The following is a 26,759-nucleotide window of genomic DNA, read 5'->3' on the forward strand; positions in this document are numbered from 1 at the left end:
TCTTAAAGAATACCAAGCAATTTTATTTTAGACCTTACGTACAACTCACAGGTTAACATACTAAGAATATAAAGCAATATAAACATGGTAGCTAACTGCTACAGCAATCCAGAAGCATTACATATGGCTTCTACAACTGTATTGTTAATGACCCAAACGTTACTTCTTAAGCCAAAAGATGTCAAAGATTCGTTTCCATTCCTCTTAATATCCATCTACTTCCAACAGTTTCTAAAAGCATAGAACCTCACATAGCTAGCTATTTGAAAGATGGGTTGGCTTGAAAGGCTTGACTTAGACTCAGATTTAAGTTGTACTGACCGATATCTAGAATGTGTTCATTGACTTTGTTAAAGTAAATAATTATATGGGTCTACTAGAAGTGTAACCCTGACCTTATTAAAATAGCATATTTTCTAGTGATAATGGGAACACAATTTTTTCATAAAGACCCCATGAATATAGTTCCTCTATTTAAGCTTACTACTCTCACTACAGCAAAGAAAAATGAAATAAGGTGAATCAGCACAAGCTGACACTTAGACTTGTAATAGTTGACTTGACAGACATGTCATAGATACTGTACCAGTGAATGAAGTCTACTGTATAGAAAAGTGTATGCACCTGTTTGTATTATGGAAACATGGCTCATCTCAGAAAACAGGACAATCTTGGTATGCATACAACGCCCAATTTTCCACTAAGGCATTTCCCACGTTTATAACCATTTATTCAAAATTTAAGTGTTTAAATTTTCTAAATTGTATGCTTGTATTTCCTTTTTGCAAAAATATAAGTGAGCTCTCTATAGGCAAAATGACTTTCTGTCTCAACAGGTCGTGTTTTAAGAGATCCTGGATATCATTTTTGATATTTCCACCTCAGCATTTCAGCATCTACTAGCAAATTTCTAGCTTTACATCTAGATTCCCTGCATGACTTCCAGTTCAACCTGATGTCAGCTCACCAGATGCCTTTATATCAAAAATAATATCTTCCCTCCATAGATGTGGTTTAAACTCGGTCTCATAAGGAAATGTTTCCCCTAAGCTTGGGGAAATACAACAAATGTTCACCACTTAAACTGCACTTCAACCTTACTCTGAGATTCTCTCAGCAAATTCTTTCATGGGATAAGCTCAATGAAGGAAAACCTTATGTTAATAGAATTCATAACAAACTTCACTACTTACAGCAGATACTCTCTGTTCCCAGTCGTGTTTATCATCAGATAGTATCTCTCTTATTTTGTTTATGGATTCCTCAAGATCCCGGCTAGAATAAATCTGTAAATTTAAATACAGAGTAGAATCACAACATGAGATTTATTCCAGAAAGCAGGATCGTTTCCCAGATACCATCATACTTCCTCTTCCCCTCATGCTCATTTGTCACCTAGACTTAGACATGATAGTTTCGCATAATGCAAAGAATTTACAGAAATCTCCTTCAAAAACTATAACATGATCACAAGATAACTAAAGGTTTGTCATCTATTATTTTACTAGTTTCAGAATTTTAAGCAGTATTTCTGTACTGTATGCAGCAAAAAAAGTTAATAAGAAAATTAAAGTCAAATACATAACTGGCATCTGCAATAAAACAGTCAATGAAATGCCAAAATTCCTGCTTTATGGAAGAGATAACTGGATATGCTTTATGGAGCTAGCCAACAGTCACTGTGCATAACCAGGGAAAACTAACTTATTCCAACATAGAAGTAAGGCCTTAAAAACTTAACTCTAAATTGGCTATTAAAACTTGCAGGTGCTAAAACCATTCATACAATTCAACAGTCACCCTGTATTGGAGCACAGAAGAAAGCTATCAGAAGGATCAAGTCAGTCAATTTGAAAGCAGATTCACTAAAAATACAAGTTTATCAGAAGACTAAAGCTAGCTAAGTCACCATCCTACGCTTCAGCCCAGGTTAGGTTCTAGGCTGAGCTGGGAAAAGTAATGAGCACACCTGTGTGGTCTTCTGGTCCCAGTGGGTAAAAACTCTGGAGAAGGAGAGGTGCTGCACCCCACATTTCAGCTGCCTGACTAAACCTACCAGCAAGCATGCACTATTCCATCATAGCACTCAAAACAGCAGAGATCCTGAAGGCACAAATCACCTTTATTGCTTTAAGTTTCCCTATGACACAGATGAAATGTAGACAAGCTTCTGGAAACTTGAGTTTTTGTTTGATCAGACAGCACTATTCAACATGCCCCATCCAGTGCCAGCTCAGTATCTTCTCCTATGATACCTCTACCACAAACCTCCTGGCTCCCTTCCCTCCACTTCAGAGCATTTCACACCAATCTAATGGCATCTACCACCATTTTAAAGTTCCTTACCTACAGCCTTCAACTTACCTTTCCCTTAAGGGAGACTTGCCAGCATTCAAGCAAACTGCAATTTATCAGCAATGAAAACTAGATTCTATACCTATCTTTTGCTGTTCTGTGTTATGTGCTTTAGCTTAATTCTACTTACTTGAACTGTTGGGACATCTTCAAATGCCTTAATGAAGTCTTCCTCATCCACAGCACCTGCTCCCTCTTTGCCTGCTGACAAACAACAAAAAAGCCTTTTCAATCTTCTTATCAACAACAGAATCAATTAAGAAACCACCAGCTATCTATCCCGGCACCTAACTGGGATAAAGTTAACTATCGACACAACCTCAGAGTGCTGCAAATGTAATAAAAATAGAGGCAGGAAAATTCAATGCCAGGCATGAACTGCACATTCATAGCATCCTTCAGCTCCAAGGCACAGAGGGCATACTAGGGAAGTCATTATAGTAGTCACTCAACAGTTAGGGGGCATAGTCTGAAAGATGAAAGGGAATATTTACTTTCATTATATGGGAGATTTTATTTTAAAGGATTTAATCCTATCTATAATAGATGAAGGTGCAGATCTCCTGACACCTGCACAAGCAGACAAATGATAAGGAAGATAAACAGTCTCCGGAATATTAATCACATTAGAAACTGTGAAAGACAACTTCCTCCATTTCTCTAAATCTTTTGTAATGACATTTAGAATTGATCACATTCCAAATTATCACTCCCTTTTACTCTTTCACCTTCACTACTAGCAATGCCTGAAGGACTTAAAAGAAAGTCAACATGTCTGTTTTAGGCCTTAAGTTTTAGCATGTAGCTGTAAGCAGCCTGCATCAGTCCAGCAGAAGAGTCTCAGCTATAAAAACAAATGTTCACACTATGCATCATTGACGTGTTTCACCCTAAGCCCTCACTGCACAATGATGCAGGTCCAACCTTACACAAAGGCAGTGTATACTAGAGGGATGTGAGGAGTGTTTGCAGACGCACGCACGTTATACAGACTCATTTGCATTCAGGCAAACATACATGAACAATCTCACATGGGAAACAATTGCTTCTGGGTACTGTGAAAATGATATGGCCTGAAAGCCCTGGAAATAAGCTCAAACATGAATGCTACAATATTCTATGTTATCAGCTTACTTGAGGATTTGGATCCCAGAGCTGCAGACCCAAGTCTACGAGTAGTCCCCATTCCAACTCTACGTGAGTTTGCAGGGGCCTTTGAAGACGTAGAGGAGTTAGCTGAGGAAGGTCTGTTCCCATCCACAGAGTCTTCATCATCAAAATTTTTATCTGCCAAAAAAAGAAAAAGCATAGTCAACCTATCTGGGATTTTTAAAGGAACATGCCAACGTGATGGCAAACACATTGCCTGCTCTGCTGAAACACGAGCTGCATCTGATCTGCCAGTTCCCATCTCAGCAGCTTCTTCATGATGGCAACCCTGTTATTCAGGGATGACCACCAGCCACTGACACCATTTCTACGCTGCTGCAGCCACTACTTTATAACCCTTTCAACGAGTGTGTTCTGACGGAAGAAACCACAGTCAGACAACAAAAAAAGATAAAGCCGCAACTAATACTTGTGCTATCTATAGTCTGGATCTCCAATTTTTTTCTTTTCTTTTTTTTTTTTTGCCTCTAGTTTAACATGAGATGTTTTGGAAAAAAAAAAAAGCAAATCCATGTGCAGAAAGGATCAGGAAGAGCCAGCTGCCCTTTCACACCATGCTAACAGCCTGCACAAGATCAAGAACAAACAACAGACTAATCCAGGAAAGATCACATGGCAACACCTATGCTGCTGATAAGCCACAGACATTTCCCTGTGGGACCATTAATCACAGCCCCAACCTAAAGCTGTACATCCACTTCTGTGTTTTTAAGTTATCAGCAGAGCTTCCCTGAAACAAAGCAAGGAAACAGCAAAAGATTATCTTAAATAAAAAAAAATAAGGTAAACTGAAATGTATGGAATCCTTTGTATCCATCCAAAGGCCCTCCTTCCAAATATAACATGAATTAACTTAAAATGAATTACAGTCACTTTGATTTTCAGTGAAGGTCAATTCAATTCCAAAAGGAGTGCTTATATTGCAGTTCTACACAAATTAGCTAATCCACTTTAAAAAACGGCCTTAGGTTGAGAGGTGACAAAACATTTGGACAGCTGATATAGACGAAGTGCATAATTTATTGAGGCTAGAAAAAGCCCCTCGGTCTCCCATCACTCTGCTTTTCCACGCTAACACTTCATTCAGGATTTGAGATGCGATCCATGCCCATCTCAACCCAATGGTTCGTGGTATGCCCAATCTCACTGTTATGGGAATACTTCCTTAGTGAAATTTCACTCAACAAACACAACAAGCAAGAACTTTAATCCAACCCTACTCAGGAAAGCACCTGGGAGTATCAAGTAACCAATACAGGCTCCTATTGGACACTAATGAGTAAAACTCAATACATGTTGAGCTTTTTGTAAGAAAAATTGGTCACAGTAAAGACTTACTCTAGTGGAAGAAAAAATGAGAAAAAAAGAAGAAAAGTCTGCATTGTCCTTAGGCCTTACTTTTCCCTCCCCAAAAAGGCTCATCAACAGCTAGATATGGAAGAGCTGTCACAGATTATCTAAAAATCTAAAACTATATTTGCAACCTGTATGTGCGTGCAGGATCATAGAATCATAGAATCACCAAGGTTGGAAAAGACCTACAGGATTACCCAGTCCAACCATCCACCCATCACCACTACTTCTCACTAAACCACGTCCTCAACACAGCGTCCAAACATTCCTTGAACACCTCCAGGGTCAGTGACTCCACCACCACCCTGGGCAGCCCATTCCAGTGCTGGATGCCACACTCCAGGCGCAGCACTGAAACAATATCAAGGCAGCACCCAAAAAGTTAAGGAAGGTGGCCAAGGATAGCTGTCCCGTTAATTTTATCATTCAAAAAGCCTTGGATTACGGCAGAGGGATGGGAAAAAAAGAGTAACTTGTAAAGGAAAGCAGGGGCAATAACACGTATTTCAGCTGCTGCTCAGGCAAAAGTGAACAAGACAAAAGCGAACACAGGAACTTAATGATTTTAAGAAATCTAAGGTCACATCAAGAAATTTGAGGTCCACTTAAGGAGAAGAACAACCGTTACATTCAGGACATGGGATCCATCACAGTGTCCTAAGACAGCCGTGGAGACCTCACTACCTCCCACTGACACTCACTGTTTTGTTCTGACATACATAATTAAAAATATGACATTCTTGAAAAGAGCTCAGGGAAAAGCCACAAGAATGACTGGAAAATGCATTTTTAATTAATTTAAGTAAAAGCTCATTGCAGGGGACTGCTTACCCTGATCAGATGCTTAACAAATTGCTCGACTGTATTGTGTTAACACAGCAACTGAAGACTGCGTGTAGTTTTCCAATGTGATTTATTAGTGCTGTTTCTCCATCTAATAGAAAAGGTGCCTTACCTGGCAAGTTCTGCTACAGGAATATGTTAAAAATATTGAATTGTGTAGGTTGTTTTTCCTATTGGGTTTTTTTTTGTTTGTTTCTTTCTTTCTTTCTTTGTTTTCTGTTTTCCCTGAAAGATACAGTCTCGTTCAAAGAGGAATTTTATTTCAAAAACATTACTTGGCCAGAGTTGCACAGAAGGTCATGCTGGATGAAAATATCACCCTAAAATCTGTGATCCCTGAAGCCTACAGAAAGGGGTTTAAGTGAGGATCATAAACTCATACAGACCTTGAATACCCTCAGGCCAAATGCTCCCCATTTACATTTATTTCAAATGCCCATATTTAGATATTAAGCAAATGATTATTTATAATATATATTACCAGCCAAGAGAAAGTCAAAAAGTACTTTATTACTTCAAAACCACTTTCATCTGGTAATGCAATTCTCCATCAGCTGCATTACAGGCTATCTAAACATGATTTAACTTACTTCCTCTTCTATCTGTACTCTTAAAACCCCTTCAAAAGGGGGTGAGGGTGTGGTTTGCTGTTTTATAATGCATGCAAATTCAGAAAAACATTATAAAGAGATTGCACTCCTGTAGTTGATTTAATTGCTAAAACACTATGTAAAACTGGCTTCCCTGAGCATTAGCTAAGAACCACACAAAAAAAAAGGGAAAAAAATACAAAAAACACCATCAGCCCACAGTTTTGGAGATGTTTAGGTTACAATCACATCACCCTGTTCATTTAGTCTACAAATATAAATAGTTATCAGAATAGTCCTTCAGCAGCCAAACAGCATTTTCTAATCTGAACAGTGAAGAGTAACAGAGCCACATTGAGAACTGCACAGTAAGTCTTCCAGCAGCACGTGTGCAGGACAGGAAGAGAAACAAAGAACAGAAAGAAACCTGAACACACGAGATCAGAAAATAAGAGAAAAATAAACTACTATGCATTACCATGAAAAAGACTTCCCCCCCATTCACTGACTGGGATCACAACAACCATTTCAACTCAAATCATATATTGGTTTTTTTTTCAGTCCATCTGCAAACCACGAGGTGCCAAATTCAGCATGGGTGTAACTCGTCACTCCGTCAGAGGTACACCAAAGCAGAATGGGTACCAGGCTGCAGCATTAAATAACCGCTGATATTATCCCACCCTGAGAACCCCCCGGTGCTCATCTGCTGGGGACACAGCGCTCTCCGCCACAGACATGCCCTGATAAAAGAGACCTTTGTCTGCTCACCACTCCGCTGTCTCAGGGAAACAACACAATTGGCTTTAAATTTTTCAATTCCTTTACGTTATTTAAGAAGAAAAGGATTGCTTACAAGTACATATCCTTCTGCAAATAAGCTTCCTCAACATTCCTTCATATTTTCCATAGCGCGCCCAGATGTAAGAGTGCTTCGCAGAGAGCCGCGGCTTTCAGTCCAGAGCATAATCAATCATTGCCCCCGTACTCATTAAGCATGCTGTCTTCGCACATGGATTTAAACAGCTACGGCCTCAGTCCTCTCTAGCAGCTCTGTGGGGTTCTCAGGAACATCCAATTCAGCCCGAGGAACTGCAGTTCACTTGAGGAAGGGAGCGAGGGGAATGAGCAGCACACGCTGCAGCCGAGCTGCTCTGCCCGGCTGGGCTGGCTTGCACCAGGATCCAGCCTGGCTTTATCCCCTGGGAAGCGCTAACAGGAGCATCTCAACAGCTGTCATCGTTTGGCCATGACGAATAAATTTAGTCATTATTCATTTTAGAATGTAACCCCTTCATGGCCTGGCCAAGGTGTAAAACAGGGCAAAGAGAGCACCAGTTGGCCAGGAACTGCAGCAGATAAGGGCCAGAGCTTTCTCTGCCTAAACCATCAGCTGAGACCTTTTAATGCCAAGTAAGTGGGGTTCAGACTCCCTCTCTGATGAAGTGAGATGCTTTCAGGCTATTAAAATAGAAATCACCTCTGTTCATGCTGAAGATGTCCTGCCACAGCCTGCAGGCCTGACTGCAAGGCGCTGTGCCTGCCCTTGCCCCACTGCACTCATTTACCATGCGCCCCCAAATCCAAGCCTTGGTGCAAAAGAACAGGGCTGGCAACTTGTACACATCTCCCTTCTATCTTCAATTGCACACTGAAATGTAAGCAGTTAAATCTTTACGTCGGTATTTAAGTGGCGTGAAGCACTGAGGTCTGTAAAGAAAGAAGTGAGGCCTGGAGAAGCGCTGCCTGCTCTGCTCTGCAGGTTTTCCACTTGGTTCTCAGTTCCTGACAGCAAGCAACCTACTTATGCCAGCTCAAAGGAAAACACTAATTCATATCGGAAAATATTATTGAACAGCATGCAAAAAAAAAAAAAAACTGCAAAAATATCAACACTCAGACATTTTTACCTGGAAATCACTCATTTCAAGAAGGCTGTCAGCTGGCTGCACAAAAGCATTGTCACCTGGCATTCTGGTACCTTCTGCGAGCAGATATCAGCCAACACATCTCACATTTTACCACAACTGCACATCTCTGATGCCAGTCTCCCTCTGAGGTGCAGGTGAAGGCTGGCACTGGAAGAGCCCTCCTTCCCTCCCTCCCTCCCTAATACACAGGGACAACACCATGTGCACACTTGCTGATGCTGAAGCACATCATTCCACGCTCAAACCCTGCTAGCAGTTCAACTTCCTGAAGACCCAAGGGCCCTCTTTGAATACAGAGGTGACACCGAATGCAAAGCCACCAATGCCAAAGGCTACAGAGTATGCTTCCACATCCCTCCTTACTCCTCCTCCAGCCAGACAAAACCCAGCCTGCATTTAGCCAATGTTCTTCAGGCAGCCCCCTTGGGCAACGCAGCCACTTCCTCATGTTCACAATACAGTCATGATCATCAACCTGAGATAAGGTGGTACTCAGTGCCAATCCAAGGATATCATGCCAGGCCAGAGGGTGATTGCTTTTTATTTTTTAACAATCCTTCTAGTATCAGCATGCTTTTCCTTAATCCAAAAAGTGTCAGTTTTCAATTCTTTGCTAGGAAATGAGATTCATCTTCTTAGCTGCTGCCTCATTCTGTCTATTATGAGCAAATGAAGGTGCTCATAACCTAATGAGTCAACTGCTATCACAGAGGTAAATAAGATTCCTGACAGAAGTAACATTTGGAATTGCTTTCTGCTCCAAATATATCACGCTCACAGACAGGCAATTGTTTTGATATACATTCTGCTCAGTCTGCAAGCAAACAGACACTGACATTTCACAGCGTATTGCTTTCCGCCATCCCTCTAAGCAGAAAAACAATTGGATACTAATGGCAATAATAAACAAGTCACATTTCTGCTAGTGCATTTATTACACCAATTCCAGTATAATAAAGTTAACCGAGGAAATGTACATAGACCCTGACATGACATCCAACAGCAGACACACGCAGGCCACTAAGGAAAGTAACTACCAACTCTGTTCTACCAGGGAACACAAGCAATAGCCCCTGCAAAACCTAAAACCTGCCCTCAAGTACCAGCCTGATAAACTGGACAAAGTCCTTGGGTAGAAGACCAATCTGCAATCATGCAACTCACGACTGATTCAAGTTATTTTTGAGGGATTTCATAATTTTCAAGGTTTAATCACGATGACTGTGGGGAAGAGTGAAAACGAGCCTCAAAGATTTGAAAACCAGAGACAAATCCAAAGGACCTAAAACTTATTGCTTCCAAATATGGCCTTTAAAACCATAAGGTTGACAGTGTTATGCCTTTAGGCTAACAAGTCACAGCATGCACTCTAGCACTGTAGGGGTACTAACGTGACTAAGAATACAGCAGCCAAAGCATTTTTCAGAAACCTGCTCGTGATACTCAACAAAGCAATATGGGAATTAAGTTAAACTTCGAGTTTTCAGCGCTGTGACAGTTCTTGTCATCTTTAGGGAGACCTGAAAAAGAAGCAGTAAAGGAATCATAGTCCTATAAGTTCTGTAAAAAGAACAACAGAATGAAATAGCTAACGTACTGAGCAGCAGCACACACAGACCTTACTGCTCAAAGAAATCACAGAAGGACGAGAAGTTAAGATGGAGCCACAAAAGCAGCAAGAATTAATTAGTTCTAGTGATTATTTTAATGAAGTTCACGCAGACACCTCAACAAGGATCACAAACCCACGTGTTAGAGGCCGCACAGACAAGGATTTCACTCCATAAAGATCAAGAAAAGGTGTGAGACAGACAGATGAGCTCACAAGGCAGAATGCAAAAGGAGAAAAAGAATTGTTTTCCCCGAAGTTGTCCTTGGAAACCCAATACTCTCACAGCGCCCCTTCCAAGCAGCCGCACAGCTTTCCACCAGGCCGCAGTCACACTGTGAAACCCACAACACGCCCTACAAAAAAAACCCCAGCACTCACTCAAAAGCCCAGGTTTGCACATAGTTACAGCTTCAAGAGCCAAACCAGCCCTGCCTTACACTACACACAGCCTCCCTGTCAGCTGGGCTTGTTGGGCGGCCTCTCAGAGCACAAGCCCAGGGTTAATAGCCAAGCTACCCACACAAAGGTACGACTATCTCTGAATGCAGCCTTCCACAAGCACACCGATTATTTCCGAGTCTATCACGTGCACCACAACAGGGTGTTAGATCTGCGTTTCACTGCTGCAGCTTTCCTTGCTGCCTTCACTTTTTTCCTTCTGGACCCTGGAAAACACCCATTAAATACAGCAGCAGTAGCTGCAAGCAAAACGCACCTCCTCACAGCTGCCTCGTTAGCATAATCTTCACAGATAAAAACACAAAGTGGGTCACATAACCTGAGCCCCAGAGATACCAATCAATGAGAAAGGCTATTTATACAGGATAGAGCAGGGGGATTTTTAGAGTCAGGAAACATCCTTTTCCAGAAGCACGGGAATTAATTGCCTTATTGAAGGACTGGGATAGCTGCAGGAAAGCGTTCCTCAGTCTCCAAGCAGCAGATAAAGCACACAGCTTTCTATTTTAACTAATATTAATCCTCAGTGCTCCACAGTGCTGATGTTAGGGTTTCTCCATGTTCTTAACAATATACTAAAATACTGAGGCAAATACTTTTAAGAAAGGAAGTGAATTATCCTGACTTTGCTCACAAGACATGAAAAATTCAATCCTGTAGCAGCAATGGGGCTCCCTCTGGCACCATCTCCCCATGCACACACAAGCAGTGAAGCTCAGGTTGAAAGCTAAGCTCACACCTCTGATTTTACTTAGTATTTAACTTTCCTTCCATCCACTCACAAAGAAGTTACTGCCACAGCCTGAGCTCCCAGTGCACACAGAGCCCCTGTTCTGCTGGGAAGTCAGGCAGGAGGAGATATGGGCATTGAGATAGCATTTCAGCTACCAATCATCTACACAGACTGCTGTGCCTGCAGCCAGCCTGGCACAGCGCTTCTCCTTCTCTCTTCTTGAAATGAGTGAGACAAGTATGATTAAAAAGCACCACCACCCTACTGCAGTGAGAAATGCTTGGTATAACCTCAACACATGAACAAAAACTGGCCGAGGTTCCCAGGAGCAAGGAAGCTTCGGGGCATTGCCAGAATCCAGATTAAGTTCCATTTCTAAACACGTTTTGTTCCTAAATCATTTTTTCTCGCTCTTACAAAGAATTAGAGTTCTAAATATGTTTGCTTCCTTTCTTAATATAATCATTAAAACTGGTTTGTGCATCAGCAAAGCCAGAAATCATACATCCCAAGGTATTCAAGTTTTAATTTAGCTCTCCTCAGACCATTACTTGAAGCTCATCCATAGCATCCTCTGTACCTTGCAGGGCTGGTTCACAGTAATGCTGCATAGGAGCAGCTCAGCTGAGCTCCCAGGGAGACATCTGCTGGTGAGGGCTTGGTTTTTACTTGCCAAATCCCATCTGAAAACGCAGATTCCCAGAGAATCAATGGGCGGCTTTGTTTAACCCGAATTGCCTACATTCTATTTGAATACGCTGAATCAAGAGGCACACCAGGAGTGGAAGACTTTAAATGGACAGATGCTTTTCAGCCAGGAAGGACGTGAGCACGGCGTGCAGGCTGACCAGGTGCCTCCAACCCACAGACCGTGGTCAGGTTTCCAGCTATTAGCACCATCTGTTGCCATGACATCATTCAAAAAGGCATCCTTTCCAGCCTGCACAAATCCTAGCCTAGCCCAGTAATTATCACTTGGTTTAGCTCACCTAGACCCGACTGCTCTGTAAATCACATCATTGTCAACAAAAGGAAATTGCATTCTCTACTAATCTTGCATATTGCTTCCTGAAAGACTGCTCATTTCATGTAACACAGCACTTCGAGTTGTGAAGTGTTGACAACAAATACACAGAAATGTATTAGGAAGGAAAGAGTAGCCTGACATTTTTAGGACAAACCACTGTTACAAAAAGGCCATAAGCATCTTATTGCCTTGGGTTTCCCAGAGCACGCTGGAGCGTGGGGAAGGCAGAAATACAGCAACAGTAAGCTTTCTAAAAATACCTACAGAGATAAACATGCTAAACTGTAGCCCTGTCTCCTCCTGCGTTAAGTCTCAGGATAGCTGGGTCTGTGAAGTCACCCCAGGAAGGTGTGCAGACAGCCCTACTGAAGACATAGGCCTGGCTCTGTCCAAGACCTTTGTTTCCTCCTACAAGATGTTGGGGCACCTCAAACCTTCCCAAACAGGTCCTTCCAAGCCAACAAACGCCAACATGAGCAGTTATTGACATCCAAGGAGAAAACCAAGGCTGTCAGTCTGCATCCCCTGGAGCCACAGAGGAGCCAAGGCTTCTGTCCGGAGGCATTCATCTGCCTGGCTAAAGGCTAATGCAAGAACAGATACTGCAGCTGCAGACATTGGATGGTGTTATGCACATTACACATCAATGATTTCCACCCCCGAACGCCTGCCCTAATGCATAATTAATACATTGTAATTAGTTAATCATTTAAAATACTGTAAAATGCTCAGTGGGCCAATAAGCATGAGATAAGACTGTCTAAGACCACAGGTGGTTGAGACAAAAGAATCACCACAAAAGGAACAATAGGGCAACATTTCTACAACCTACACACATCTTGAGAGAGACTCACCTACAACAGGTATGGATCAGCACAACAACCAGGAATTTAAAACATAAGGAAATACATAATAATGAAGCATTTTGCTACAGCCTATGAAGGCCCATAAGCAAACACTGAAGTATATAGCTGAATTCTGGTTTATTTAAAAATGACTCAAAGTTGGATTTTATGATGGTTACCAGATATGGTTTGAGATGCTTCTGCTGATGGCAGATGTGGCTGGCAACAGCATCAGGAGCTCCATGGACAACCACTAGTGCAGCTGAAGAGCTGGCTCTGTGCTCTCTGCAGCACTGGACTGCAACCAACAGCAAGAGAGGGACCTGCCTTAATGCTGATTCTTGCTCTAGGGTATTTCATAGCAGCAACCAGTAGCTACTGGTTGCATCAGAACCCTCCTGAGCCACCAAGAAAAAGAAATATTTCTGCTTAATCTAAATGCTAAAGCTAGCACTTGGAGGAATCTTGCCACTCCATCACACCTCAACCAACTTGTGTATTTGCCATCAGTCTGGCTTTGATAAACCACATGCACACTGGATCTTACAAAAGACGCTTTAGAACCATTTTCCATAAGTTTACTGGCTGCACCAGCATTTGTAATGTCTACAAAGGCATATGCAATAGCAACCTGAGCTTACTTCAGCATCCTCTTTGAGCTGGTGGTAAACATGTATTACACACAGGCACCAATACCTTTTTTTGGTGTACACTGGCAGGGAGCAGCAATGGTTAGCCATGAATCTAGCCATCTTTGCTCATTCTCCTTTGAGACACTGGGAATAACAAAACACCAACTGAATAATCAGCATTTTACATTTCCCAGAAGTACTGCAGAGAAAAACAGTGAAAGCAGCCTCAAGAGAATCAGTGACTTCAACTGTAGCCTTGAAAAACATTTGTTTAAAAAGCAGAAGTCTGCAGATAAGAGCATGGAGAGGTTTTAGCAAAATGGTGGTCTATTTAATACACATTTCAGTACAGTACATGGTTTCATAACAACTAAAAAGAATCAAGTTCATATTTAATAGGGCTTTCAATATATCATCACAGTCTGAATTCCTCATTTACGAATGTAAAGCTCCAAATCCAGATACCAGTTCCATAAGCCTTCTTCTCTTACCTTCAAAGCTGCATTTTAAGTAAACCACTGCCTTAAGGAAAGAAGTCTTAAGGAAAAAGGCTCCAAAGCCAAAAATATGTCAGAGCTTATAAAATATTAACAGCCTGCATGGCTTCTGTTTTCCCAAAGCTGCTTCTGGCCTCCCCCAGTGCCCTTAAAACAAAAGATATATTAAGCTCCTTCCCTTCACAGTCCTTCCCCATACACAAACATCATCATTAGGCACAGCAAATAAAACCATCATGTTTGGGCTGGGGGGAAAAAAGATACAAGGGGCGAGTCGAGATCTTGCTGCAACTTTCTTTCCCTTTTGTCATTAGTGATGTTAGACTACTGAATTTATATTCATATTTTGGAGGGACTGTTAAACCCTGAGCAAGCAAGGGACTCTAATGTGCTACAAAAAAGAAGACATCTTTCTCAAAGAGCTTACAATATAGCTGAAGAGAATTGCTGTTATTCAGACTTCATTTATAATAAAGATAAGCATAAAGCCATTATTTTAGAAGAAAAAGGGCAGATAAAGAAATTCAAGTCCTTGTGTCCTCATCAGTTATCCTGCCTAAATCATTCTACCTCTACCCATGGCACCATTCACTTTCTCTTCCTGGCTCAGTGCCCACTGTCAAACCTTCTCAGGTCTCTGTGCCCAGGTAAACTGCAAACCTATCACCCAACTACTCCAAAGTTTCTGCCATAATTGAAGGATGATCCCCAAATGGGACTTAGTAATTCACTTTGATGTCACACAACTGGTCGTTTCAGTTTTGGTAGCCTCCCAGAGATTTTGGGTGTAGTAGAAGGCTGGTCCACAGCTATTATATCCACGATGAAACAAGTCAGTTTCCCCACACAAAGCTCCTTTCTGTATTGTGGGAGACAGATTAAGTTAGAAAATCAGAACTAGAAAAATGTTATGACAAACAAGTTAAGTTTTGATTATTCTGACTTGAATTCCAACAGTTCCCCTGCTATATCTCTACCACTTGACTCTAATCCTGAGACCACCTGACCAGCAAGAAAAGCAAAACCAAGGGACTAGAGTAGGACTATTGGTAGACTCATTTTGACATTAGTCACCTGTTTTGGACTGAAGATCAGAACTTGGTAAGAGGTGGTGGAAGCTACGCAGAAACATTTTACAAGCAGGCAGAAGATCTGCTCTGCAACAAGGACAAAATCTGTAGGGTAAAATGAAGGATGAATTTGCCTCTGGACTCAGACCCACAATCACATTATTGCAGCTTAACAAGTTATAAGACACCACTGAGCTGCAGAAACAGCCCTTGTGTAGCTCTTAAGCTACAGCAAATGCAAGGTAATATAATTTAACCTTCTTTCTTGAGGGCTAAGTTAAGCCAAGCAGAATCATCCACATTTACCACAGACAAAGAATACAAGCACCAAGTGCAACCCAGCTAAAAATTTTACCCTGGATACAGCCATTACAAAGCAAACATAGATGTAAGTGGAATTTGAGAGATTAAAACCCAGAGAGGCTTACATGTCAGAGCTAGGAACACTGACTGCAGAACCTGCCTTACCCATTCTCATCACTGTTGGGGGAAAAAAAAAATCCTCCTTCTCTGTAACACTGTCACAGCCTACTCCGCCAACCTGCAGCAGCTGATGTGGACTGAAATCCAGAAATGGTGGTGAGCACTGCTGGATTCCATCCTGCCATCCTCACTGCTTCAGAAAAGCCACTGACATCACCAGGTGGGGGCAACAGCAACCATTTGCATTCAGGAAGCTAAACAGCCCAGATCTGAGCAGTTGTGAAGAACTGCAGATCCATGCTGATGCAAAGAAAATCTTAAGCCCAGTCTTACAGAGATGGGGATTTTCTCACACTAAACAAAACTGATCTGCATCTGTATAGGTTTCTAGTTTCATACTGGCATGCTTGTCTCCCTGTAAGACTTGACAGGAATGAAGTCCAAAAGAAAAAGAAAATGTCACTGTGTGAATGTAGGGAACCATTTTGTAAACAGCTTGAGATAGCTTCTCTCCCTTAGGCAAGTCTGGATTCCACTGCCATTTCATACAGCTGTGACCCTGGAAGATCACTGCACTGATAATACAGACAGACACATTAGATAGCAGCTTCTTCCCCCCTGCACTGTGTCTGTCCTGTAGAGAGCTGTTTCCCTTTATATATGACATTTACTTTTCTTTTTCCTAAACTGCAAACTGTGAAGTGTACTCCATATTAAGAGTTGGCTCCTAGAAACAAGCTCTGCCCTTTTTAGCACACTATTCATGCTGGAAAAAGTCATCAAGACTACTGCAGACTCCATTACACCACTGTGTTTCTGCTTTGTAAAATACTGGGTCAAGCAGTAAGTCAGTCCATAAATATATGCGTTGGCAAGCTGGCATTTCAGTTTTAGGATGTACAGTCCACCCTAAAGCTTATACTTATAAAGCTCAAAAATTACAGGGATTTTTACTACATAGCCTGAAACACGGATTAGCCACCATCATATCTTGCTGTACAAGCATCAACCCGTTCCAGCAATGCCTACACAGACACCACACCCTGACAACTTCTCCTGCCAACTGTAAGGAGTGTAGAAATGAAACTTAGGAGATTATTCTCTCCACTTGACCATCAGGCACCATCCATCCACATTTGCAGTTCACTGGCTAATGCAGAGTGGGGTGGGGGATTTTTTTTTTGCAAAAATACTGGATTCGGTGATCTTTATGCATCCCTTCCAACTCAGGATATTCTGCGATGATTCTAGGTGAAAACATAAAGGCAACACACTCAACTAGGTGATTTTTACTGGCAGCACGGTGGGTATTTTTGGTCTTGCTGGGGGGGTCAAGCAGTGCACATAATTGGGTTCCCAGCACAATGCTCAATGTGATACCTGATATACGTTGCCTGAGTTAAAGTTCTGGAAGATAGAAAAAGTCTCTGGGAATTTCCAAGGAGAGACAAAGATTAAGTTTTTATAACACACAGGGTAAGTGGGATGGTTGAAAGAGAAGGAAAAACATGTAAATCACTGCCAAAAACAAAAAAAAAAAGGAAAACAGACTTCATTACCTGTGCAAAGCTGTGTGAGACATCCCGAGAATTGATGCATATGTGCCTCCTTATTTTGTCAGATCAACTCTCACACTCAGAAAGGAAGATGCAGGAATCATTTTCAGTTTAGTAATTCAATTAAACACTTCCTAGCAAGCGAAATCACAATCTTGTACCCTCTGTTATAAAATCTTTCTACAGAGTTTGACATTTAAAGAAAGAAATTGACATTATCCTTTAAATCATGCCCAAGTGATAATTGGGTATGACATAATTGTCTAAAAGTCCTACCAAGAATGTCATTTTTTTAAATTGTTAGACACATATGTTCAATTCCCAGCATAACTACCTAGGATGAATGGAGGAGGTCCAATTTAAACCTCGTTTTGGTTCAGATACTTGTAGTGTTGTGTTTAATACATGAAGACCTTCTGGTCAGGTCACCAAAACTTCAGGTCCATGTCCTCTCTGTGACTTGCAAGGTTTTGAGGCACCTTGGTTTTGAGGTGACTTGCAAGGTTTTGAGGCACCTTGGTTTTGAGGTGACTTGCAAGGTTTTGAGGTATTGGGAGAGAGACAGAAGGACTGAGAAATCCAGATAAAGTGGGTTCATAACATTGTACTAACAGTAAGAGAACAGAGCACGTGAGCAAACAACTACAAAACATTTGAGCATAAATCTTAATTAGGACTGTCAATACAAATTAATGGATTTCCTTAATCTTAATAGGCTTTTTCAAAGTTATTCAGCAAACTAAAATAAATAAGGCTGAAGTTTTAGACACTTCTATAATGGAAAGTCCAGAATGGCTCCTAGAATGGAAACGTTCACTACAAAGAGTCACCCCCAGGTAATTATCTGCAGCCAGCAAGCAAGAGATGACAGGAGAGAGCTGAGGCAAGAGAAGCTCCCTCCGAACACCTACTGAAAACAAAAACAGAGGAGACTGTTTCCTCAGGTTTGTATCATTTCCTATAGCCCCATTTTTACCGAGTCTCTATTTTTAGATTATTGTGTTGTCAGCTCCCCCTCACTTTGCATTCTTACATAGGAGAAAATGTATGACTCAGAACAGAAGAGATACAAAAGAGCACCTTCTCTGCTTTGCAAGAGGCTAAACTGATTATTTTCCGTATTAGTTGAGCTCACAGGGTGAGCTCCCTGCAGCTTCTCACTCAAGTATACAACACTCTGTAATACACCTGTGCACTAAAAACCATCAGTTCAAGCTTATTAAAAGCACTTTGCATCTTGGGCACTGGAAGGTCCTCTGGACATACTTAAGTTCTACATTCCAGAGAAGAAAGAAGCACAGCATCACAGAATTGCAGGTATGGGAATGGACCTCAAGTGATCAAGTCCAACCCCCTGCTAAAGCAGGTTCCCTGCAATAGGTCACTCAGGTGGGCATCCAGCTGGGTCTTGAATATCTCCATAGATGGAGACTCTACAACCTCTCCTGGCAACCTGTTTTAGTGCTCTGTCACCCTTACCATAAAGAAGTTCTTCCACGTTAGTACAGAACTTCCCGTGTTCACGTTTTAGACCATCACTCCATTCATTGCTATAGAGAACAAGAGATGCCAGAATGAGAAGTATTTTAGTTTAAACATTTCATTTCTGACTCAGAGGCAAACCTATGGCCAGAGGAACAAACATTATGGAGATGCAGTGAGACTCAACTGGCTTGGGTGTACTTTCTAGCATTAGTATTTAAAAATTCACATGAAAGACCTTTTAGAATATGACTGCTCCCTCTACACACATCCAATAAGGAGTATGGGTGGTGGAGAGGATTCAAAAATACAAGTGTAAGTTGTTTAAAATGAGATACATTTTATATGTCAAAACCTAAAGAGGAAAGAGATGGCACTTGTATGCCATTCATTTCACTATAGCCTCTCCCTTGGCTGTGCAAACCTGTGTGTTTGTTTTATTCACTGTTCCGTAGTTGTACTGCAGCAACACGAAGAATCCAGATGACAGCAACACCTTCCTTCTACTCCCTCAGAGAGGACAAAACTGATCTTCAAATTTCAGCAGCCAGCTACAAAATTAATCCAACCGCATCATTCCTGAACTTCCAGCTTTTGGGTTTATTCACATGGGTTTTGATACTGGCCCATGGTTCTACAAGTGCATTTGTCCCAGAGCATACACAGCTTCAACAGCATGCAACGAATGTTTGAGAGCAGGGCCTCACGCTTATTTATTAATCAAAAGAAGCTTAAGCAGCAAGTATTTTTTAGTTAAATATGTATTTCAGTTACAATATTGTTTAAGAGCAAAAGCCAGGATTCCAGACTCTTTTTCCTTTTTTTCCTGCAGATCAGAGCAGAATGAGTAACTATGCCAGTGCTATGCTCTATGCAACTAAGTGTTAAATAACCACTGTGGCAGGCAGGATTACTATCAGTAGGCACATGAAATAACACTCAAACTCTATGACTCAAACACTATCAGGTATGGAAGTGGTAATAGCACGGAGGAGGTGTGAAAGTAGAGACAGAACTGATGACCAAATTAGCAAGCTTTTATTATTAGCATCTGTTTCCAGGCATTGCTTGCTTAGGCTTTCTAAAGTCTCAGTATGAAGAACTAACATTAAAGTAAATTTGCATAAATGATTGACTATAGTCTGTAAAGATGTGAAATGAAGGAAAACAGACGAATATCAGTAGTAGCAGATCAGAAAATGTCAGACTGGGTTGAAAAAGAAAACCTGGTATATCATTGTCCAACCAATTCAGTTATTGCCAGCATGCAATATAAGCTGCTGGTACCTCAACTACAACATGGAGTGCTCAAAGGGCACTGTCTTCCATCAACAGCTGTGCCCAAAACTGAACAGTAGGGCAAGCAAGCAGCCAACAGCACACTGCCTTCAGCAGCAGTCAAAACTCAGAAGAAAAAAAGCTAACATCTGTGGGAAAACGCCACCTCAAATTCTCAAAACCAAATTCTACACCTGAAGTATAAATTGACCTTCAGCACTTGTGGAGAATCAAAACGCTGGTTACAGTGTGGGGCCCTGCCAGACTGAGTTGCTCCTTTGGCAGGCACGTAGCATAAAGCCCTGGGATCCCAAAAGTAAGAGGTTTCACCTGCGGTGAATCATTCCTCACACAGGGCTATCTGCCTTGCCAGCCATCAGTCTTCACAGAGAAGAGGTCTTGGGCCTCCCTCAGGACATGACAGCAGGATGAGCTTGGCTCACTTGAGGATCCTGAGGAAATCACTTGGGTCCTCTTGAGACACTTGAATTACCCACCTCTATCACCACCCAGCACTTTACTTCCAGGCAGCAGTAATTACTATTTTGCACAGGCAGAAGCTGAGCAGTGCAGTTACACAGTGGCTGTGCACAGCTGCAGCAGCATGAAGTTGTGATCAGCATCTGCTCCGTGTGCACAAACAGCAAAAGATGGAGCCAGAGCCCAAAAACTTCCACCATACCTGAAAGTTTTTGAAGCAGCAGCACTGTAAGCATGGCATGCAGTGCCTATATGACTACCCATTGTTAATGAAAGGATTAGGGCTTCTGTAGACACGGACAACAAAACCATGATGTAGAGCAAGGGGCAACTGAAGGACAAAGCTCAGCACAGTAAGCAGCACATACAGCTTTTTGTCCTAAGCTTCCATTGAGCTCTAAATATGAAACCATGCTGCTGCTGCCTCCTAAGTGAGGGTTTCTTCTTGGCATCACTTAGACTGAATGATACAGTCTGTTAAGGGATGAGAAAATCTTTGCCTCCTGACTCTATAGCTGAAGTAAGCCATGCCCTACATTTGAACTCCTCCATGCAAGTCCTGTTCTCATTTAGGCTCTGCATTTAGAAAGAACGGTTCATTAACAAGGATGACCAAAAGGTCAACAAGAACCTTTTTCAGAATGGAAAAACCCAAAATAAATCCCCCACAAACTAAAAATAAAGTAACAAGTGAGGAATTTCAACTCTTTAAATGAAGAACCCAAAGTACTGACATCAAAGCAGCCTCAAGCCGCTCCAAGGCTCAGTCCTGCAAGCACACCGCCATGCTGGCAAATTGTCTGGTTCTTTTTAGCAGCCATCTGTGCTTGTCTTCACTCGCAGGAGAATCAGCAAACAGAGGAACAGGCACACGTGAAGTACAGCACGTGACTGACAGCTATTTTTATACTCCTTGCACTCCAGGCTTTGGAAACAAGTTCAGGTGTTTTAATTGGCAAACATGACAATACCACCTTCACATCCTGGCATTAATGAGATGCCAATAGGTAAGCACGTGGCCTCATTTTAAGCTGTTTGCTTTGCCTTCTTTCCCACACAGAGCTTCATGGGTCCCCACTACCACACCATCTCCACTTACACTGGAGATAAAACCAATCAAGTTTTCACCAAAAGGCAGAACGTAGGGAGGGAATGGAAGTTCTCTGGCAGATAAGCTATGTTCTATTAGTTTCTGTTTAGTTTATTATTATTACTTTTAATATCAAAAAAACCCCAGGATCCTAGTAGTCCCTGCTAAGCTCTGAAAACCCCTTCCCATTCACACACAGAACTGCTGATGATTACTTTGTTTGGGGAGGGCTTTTTTCCCCCCTTGGTAACAGTTTATATTAAAACAAATATTACTTTGGCTCCTTTTGTAAACATCATGACTGTCAGAAACGAGTTAAAAAGCACTCACTTCTCCTACGCAGGAAACTGCAACACAGTTCAGCCACCAAAATATCTTGCCATTAAAAATAAAGGTTCAGAAGAGCCGAAAAGGGTATTTTTAAGTATGACATGAAGATTTAATGGAATGCAATACAGCTTCATCCGTAATGAGCAGATCCTCTAAAACAACTGGAATACCTATGTTAAATATCAAACTTCTGGGTTTCCACATTAAAATCAAAGAGTAATCAGCATCTTAATTCTTCACTGAAATATGCTCACGTACATCTTGACAGTCATACTGATGACAGATCAATAACTTTAGAATGAAGTCTTCTCATCAATTCTATTCTAACTTCAAATTACCAGAGGTTAAACAGCATCGACACGTGCTGCCTTTTTTAGAGGTGCCTCTCTTGTGGCTGTAGGTGTTTTACGCTGACATCAGGCTGTGCTGTTGGCGGAGGTCACATCTTCTCCTGCCTTTAGCACTGTTATCACTTCAGATAAACCAAAGTGTTCAGTAACAGGCAAGCACGCTGTATCAAGTGACACCAGCAATCTTTGCAACTTACTAACATAAACAGCTATGGAAGTGTCAAGCCAAAAGCAGCTGATGATTTTGGAGACCTTACATAACTCTCATCTCCTAATGAATGAAAAAAAAAACAATTCAGGTCAAAAAGGACCTCTGGAGGTCACGTGGTTCAACCTCCTGCTTTAAGGAGGGCTCAGAGCTGTACCAGGCTGCTCAGGGCCTCATCCAGCCCAGATTTACAAGTCTCCAAGGATGGAGATTCCCCCGGCGACCTGTTACAGTGACTGACCATCCACATACCAAAAAACTACCAGCTCATGGAAAAAGCAAGCATAAAGCTGTGTACTATGGGGACTGCCAGCACAAGCGACTAGAACTTGCATAAAAAGCAAATTAAAATCTCTTGCTAGAGGTCTTACTTTTCAATTCAGTGTTTTCTGGACTTAGTGGTATATGGATTAAAAGAAAGTGAATATCCTAGCCCAAAAATTAAGAGATGAGATGCTAGCCACAATCTCCTTTCACTGCCATTTGTATTGTGGCTTATCTTCCAACAAGGGAAGGGAGCAGAGACCACCTGCCTTCTGATGGGACCATCAGTGGCACAGAGCACTATCGCACGCTGCTCAGGTAAATGCCCACCTCCAGCTGTCAGTATGAAGCATTTCCCAGGGAAGGGAAGGTGCTGCTTTACATGGTGCTGTGCTGCAGTCTTCTGGGATAGAAGCTGGCAGAAAGAACCAAACTGTTTTCCTCCCACACTCTGGAGGCCCACAGGGAATTTCCTACTGCAGCTGATGGCGCACCATGCCTGCTTATGCTAAATAATTGTTCCCCATGGACCTTTTCCCCACCAAGAGTTTCATACAAAATCTTAAGTTTTTAACCTTATTTTTAAAGCAGGCCAGCTGGATAAAAGAAGGGCTCCATGTTTATCTTTAACTGCTCTGCAGCATCTAGCACAGCTCAGTCCCAAAATTCCCCCAGGATCCGACCACATCTCCCACACGGTCAGGCAACAGTGCAGGGCTGCTTATACCATCCTGCTATGAACAAGGAATGGCTTGGACAAACATAGGGAGAAAACTGCTTTGGATCTCATAATAAACAGGTGTCAGGGAACAACGTGGAGAGGAGCAGCAAGCAAGGAGCACACTGTTCATGTGATAAGCAATGTGAGATTCTTGGAAAATGCCTAGAATGGTGAGACAAGATGCAGCATATTACAAAAACCAGACATTTGAGGAAAGCACCAGATGAGTATGAAGCTTAAGGGGTTGAGGGGCTAAAGAATAAGTTTCAGGGAGCTGGTGCATAAACATTTTGCCTGTGGAAGTTCAGGATCACGTCTTATTTAGGTCTCGTGTGAAAAAGAGCGTGATTGTCTCTCCACATCATAAAAGCTGTGTGTGATAAGAAATCTCTGCAGACTCAGCTCAGCCCAGCACAAAGCTCAAACAGCAGGAGTGTAAATCAGAGCTGAAATGCACTGGCACAGCTACAGAGGGAGGGATGCATCCCCAGCCACTGCCTCTGCAGCTCTGGCTGTTGGACTGCCCCGTTCTCACATTCACAAGCAGTAACTGGGGTGGGGAGAGGAGGGCCGTGGAAGGAATCAAATAATCAAAAACAAAGTTAGACCTATTCCTCACAGAGCACTCTTAATTAGAACTGTCAGGTCTCATTATGTGTCAGAGCCCCACTAGATTGGAAACCCATTACTCAGGAGAGATGGATATGGAAGGTGTGCATCGTTCCTTGAGAAGATGAATGCACCTTTCCTCTCATCACAGCCACAGAGTACAACCTCATTAAGTGGGATAGCTGCAGAAAGGCAACATTAGGAAGAGTAGTGTCAACACCATTTCATAAGTGAAAGTGCAACTCTTCCCTCCCAAAGACTTGATACAATCATGCCTACCACACACATACAAAGCTATTACAACACAGTCAAGCACCATTTCACAAAGCACCCAGTTCATTTCCCACTAAAATCCTCAGTCAGCTCCATTAACGTCAAAGAGCAGATCTGGAGTAAATAAAAGAAGTGTGAATTTGTCTTTCCTATGTCTGCACATAAATGCTCAACGCTGTCAAATCACCGTTCAGCCTGGCCTCCACAGAAATCCCACGATGTTTCATATTTGTTGGACACGAGCACTGGTATCTGCACCTATACCAGGCACCTCGGTGTGAGCACCCACTGGCGTTCATTACAGCTCTGAAGAAAGGTGGGTCAGGTCTATGAGGAAATCACTTTAGGCTTTGCCATTCAGGTGACACCACATAGTGAATGAAGAAGTTTACCTCTTCCTCTACAGTGCGTTGTGTGCACTGAAGTTCACCTGGCATCACTCTGAAGGCCAACTGCAATGGAAGAGTCAGCAGCATTCTTTCTCAAGTCTTCAGCTGCAGTGAGCTCCCTGCAGGCTGCACGTACATGTAAACCAAACACAGATTATTCAGGGCTGTCCATGGTCTTGGGCTTCAGAGGAATAAAAAAAAAATAAAAGATTCAAACTGCTTTGCACAATGCAACAAAAGGATTCCTTTGTCAGAGCAGCAAGGCAGAATTAATTCCCTTGGAGGGCAGAAGAAACCCAGTCATTACACAGTATTTGCAGTCTTAATGCTATGCTACAAAAATAGGACACTCACTTATTACAGTTGGGTTTTGCTCTATTTCACATCACTATATCTGAGCAGCAAACATAATGAAGGAGAAATGCAATGCAATGCTAGAACAGGGCCAAGTACAGACAACACATTACTGTACTTCATACTGGAGTAACAAACCAGTGCCTGTGTTTAGAGAAAATGACCTCTTCATGCCCCTGACTTACAGGGCTGTAACTGCAGGGACTTGTTCTACAGCTGTATGTTAAAACCAGAAAGATACACTATCTGTACTAGTACATCTATCTCAGAAAGGCACTTGATAGCATAATCAATCTAGTCTAAGATAAGATCAATTATTTGAATATGTAAAATGACAAGATTTAAGGCTACCCTTAAGCTGGCAAAAGCATTCTTTAAAGTTCTTTAATAAACAAGCATGTGCTCTTTAGTCTAGGTACTGGAATACTGGATTAAAATCTCATGCTTACGGAAACAGCAGCTGCTATGGGTACATTATAAACACCATGTTCATCCACAAGGGCAAGGATGCTCATCATGCAGGGACCCATGTCTCGTGCTCTAACTGCTATTAAAATCCTATCCTGTAGGCTCACCAGTTACTTTGAGATGAAAGCTGTCCTCATCAGAAGCTGATGGTTGCAGGAGCCAATCTCAGTTAACTTGTTACATGCTTAACCCAAAAACCAATCTCATCAAATGAATGAGCTGCCACACAAGAGGTACAAGGAATTTCATCTCCCCCAAGCAGCTTAATCAGCAGCCTCAGCAGTGGCCATAAGGACAGCAATTGAATTCTAACTGGAACAGTGCTTCTATATAAAAACAGCTCAGCACATCAGTTTACAAGAACTATCAGGAGACTACTTTTAAGCACCCAATATTCAGGCTGAGCTGCAGAATCAAAATATGAAAGGAAAAAGGAAAAAAAAAGAGCAGGGCAACACTCCTCAGATGCTTTTTAAGGAGGCTAAACTATTTGTGGACATCATGCATCAAGAACACTTCTGTAATCCTTGCCCTAGCAGGTGAAAGCATGCGATACCATCATTTTGCTCATGAAATACTTTCCTGTGTTTTCCCAACAAGCACTGATGCCAAAGTATGTAGAACACATAAACACACGTCCAACCAGCTTCACTTCCAGTGCCAACCTTCTTTTAGGATATGTGAGTAATTTGTACTCCTGTCTCTTTGAGGATCATTGAGAACTGAAAGCCTGAGTGTAGCACTGATGTAAGCCAAAGTGATGCGTGCACACGCGTGAGCCATCCTATTGATCAGTTTGCCCCCTTATATAGTAAATGTCAAAGCTAACCTCAGGATCATGAGGTGTAGGCAGTCCTTTTATCTGAAAGTCACTGGAGCTGATATTGCTCCAGCCTTGACCCCTAACTCTCTGGCAGAAGAGCAAAGCAGCACAGAAGATAGCAGCACACTGGCTCAGAGATTATAGAGCCAATAGCTGCAGACTTCAGGCTTCGTTTTAAAGATGAAACCAATATTACACACACGAAAAATTATAGACAAAAGTCCTTATTAGAGAACACAGCAATGTGACCACCTCCACAGCTCTATGAGATGTTACTGCAGTTTCCACGGGAAAGGTACAGTAGCTTTGGTAATTCATCCTAATTTTTGGTACTGATACTGGATTGTAGTCAACACACCCAACATCCATGCAATTCAGGTTCTGGCCCTCTCCAACTTCCTAAATTTTAATCCACAGCGCAATAGGCATTTCAACAGGGCACCAGTACACTGAATGGAGAGAAAGGAAGAAAAAGGATACAGCTTTTGCAAAAATGGCTAATAGAAAGCAGTTCCTCTCAAAGCAGAGAGAAGAGGCACAGGCT

General features: G+C 42.0%; 1 protein-coding gene across 44 annotated transcripts in view; it reads right to left on the reverse strand.

Moving 5' to 3' along the window:
* CLASP1 (cytoplasmic linker associated protein 1) overlaps positions 1 to 26,759 on the reverse strand; it is a 155,347-nt gene that overhangs the window by 83,266 nt on the left and 45,322 nt on the right. For 38 of the 44 annotated variants that reach the window (XM_004942918.5, XM_003641620.6, XM_040704346.2 and 35 more), the window contains 3 exons: positions 3,490 to 3,642; positions 2,486 to 2,559; positions 1,194 to 1,286 (listed from right to left, as the gene is read on the reverse strand). In XM_004942918.5, coding sequence (XP_004942975.1) covers positions 1,194 to 1,286; positions 2,486 to 2,559; positions 3,490 to 3,642 — 320 coding nt within the window. Of the gene's footprint in view, positions 1 to 1,193; positions 1,287 to 2,485; positions 2,560 to 3,489; positions 3,643 to 7,167; positions 7,481 to 26,759 lie in introns of those variants that run through there. The other 6 variants (XM_040704368.2, XM_040704357.2, XM_015290006.4 and 3 more) reach the window with 3 other exon arrangements.

The sequence above is a fragment of the Gallus gallus genome, chromosome 7 (assembly GCF_016699485.2).
Source record: "Gallus gallus isolate bGalGal1 chromosome 7, bGalGal1.mat.broiler.GRCg7b, whole genome shotgun sequence".
Lineage (NCBI taxonomy): Eukaryota > Metazoa > Chordata > Aves > Galliformes > Phasianidae > Gallus > Gallus gallus.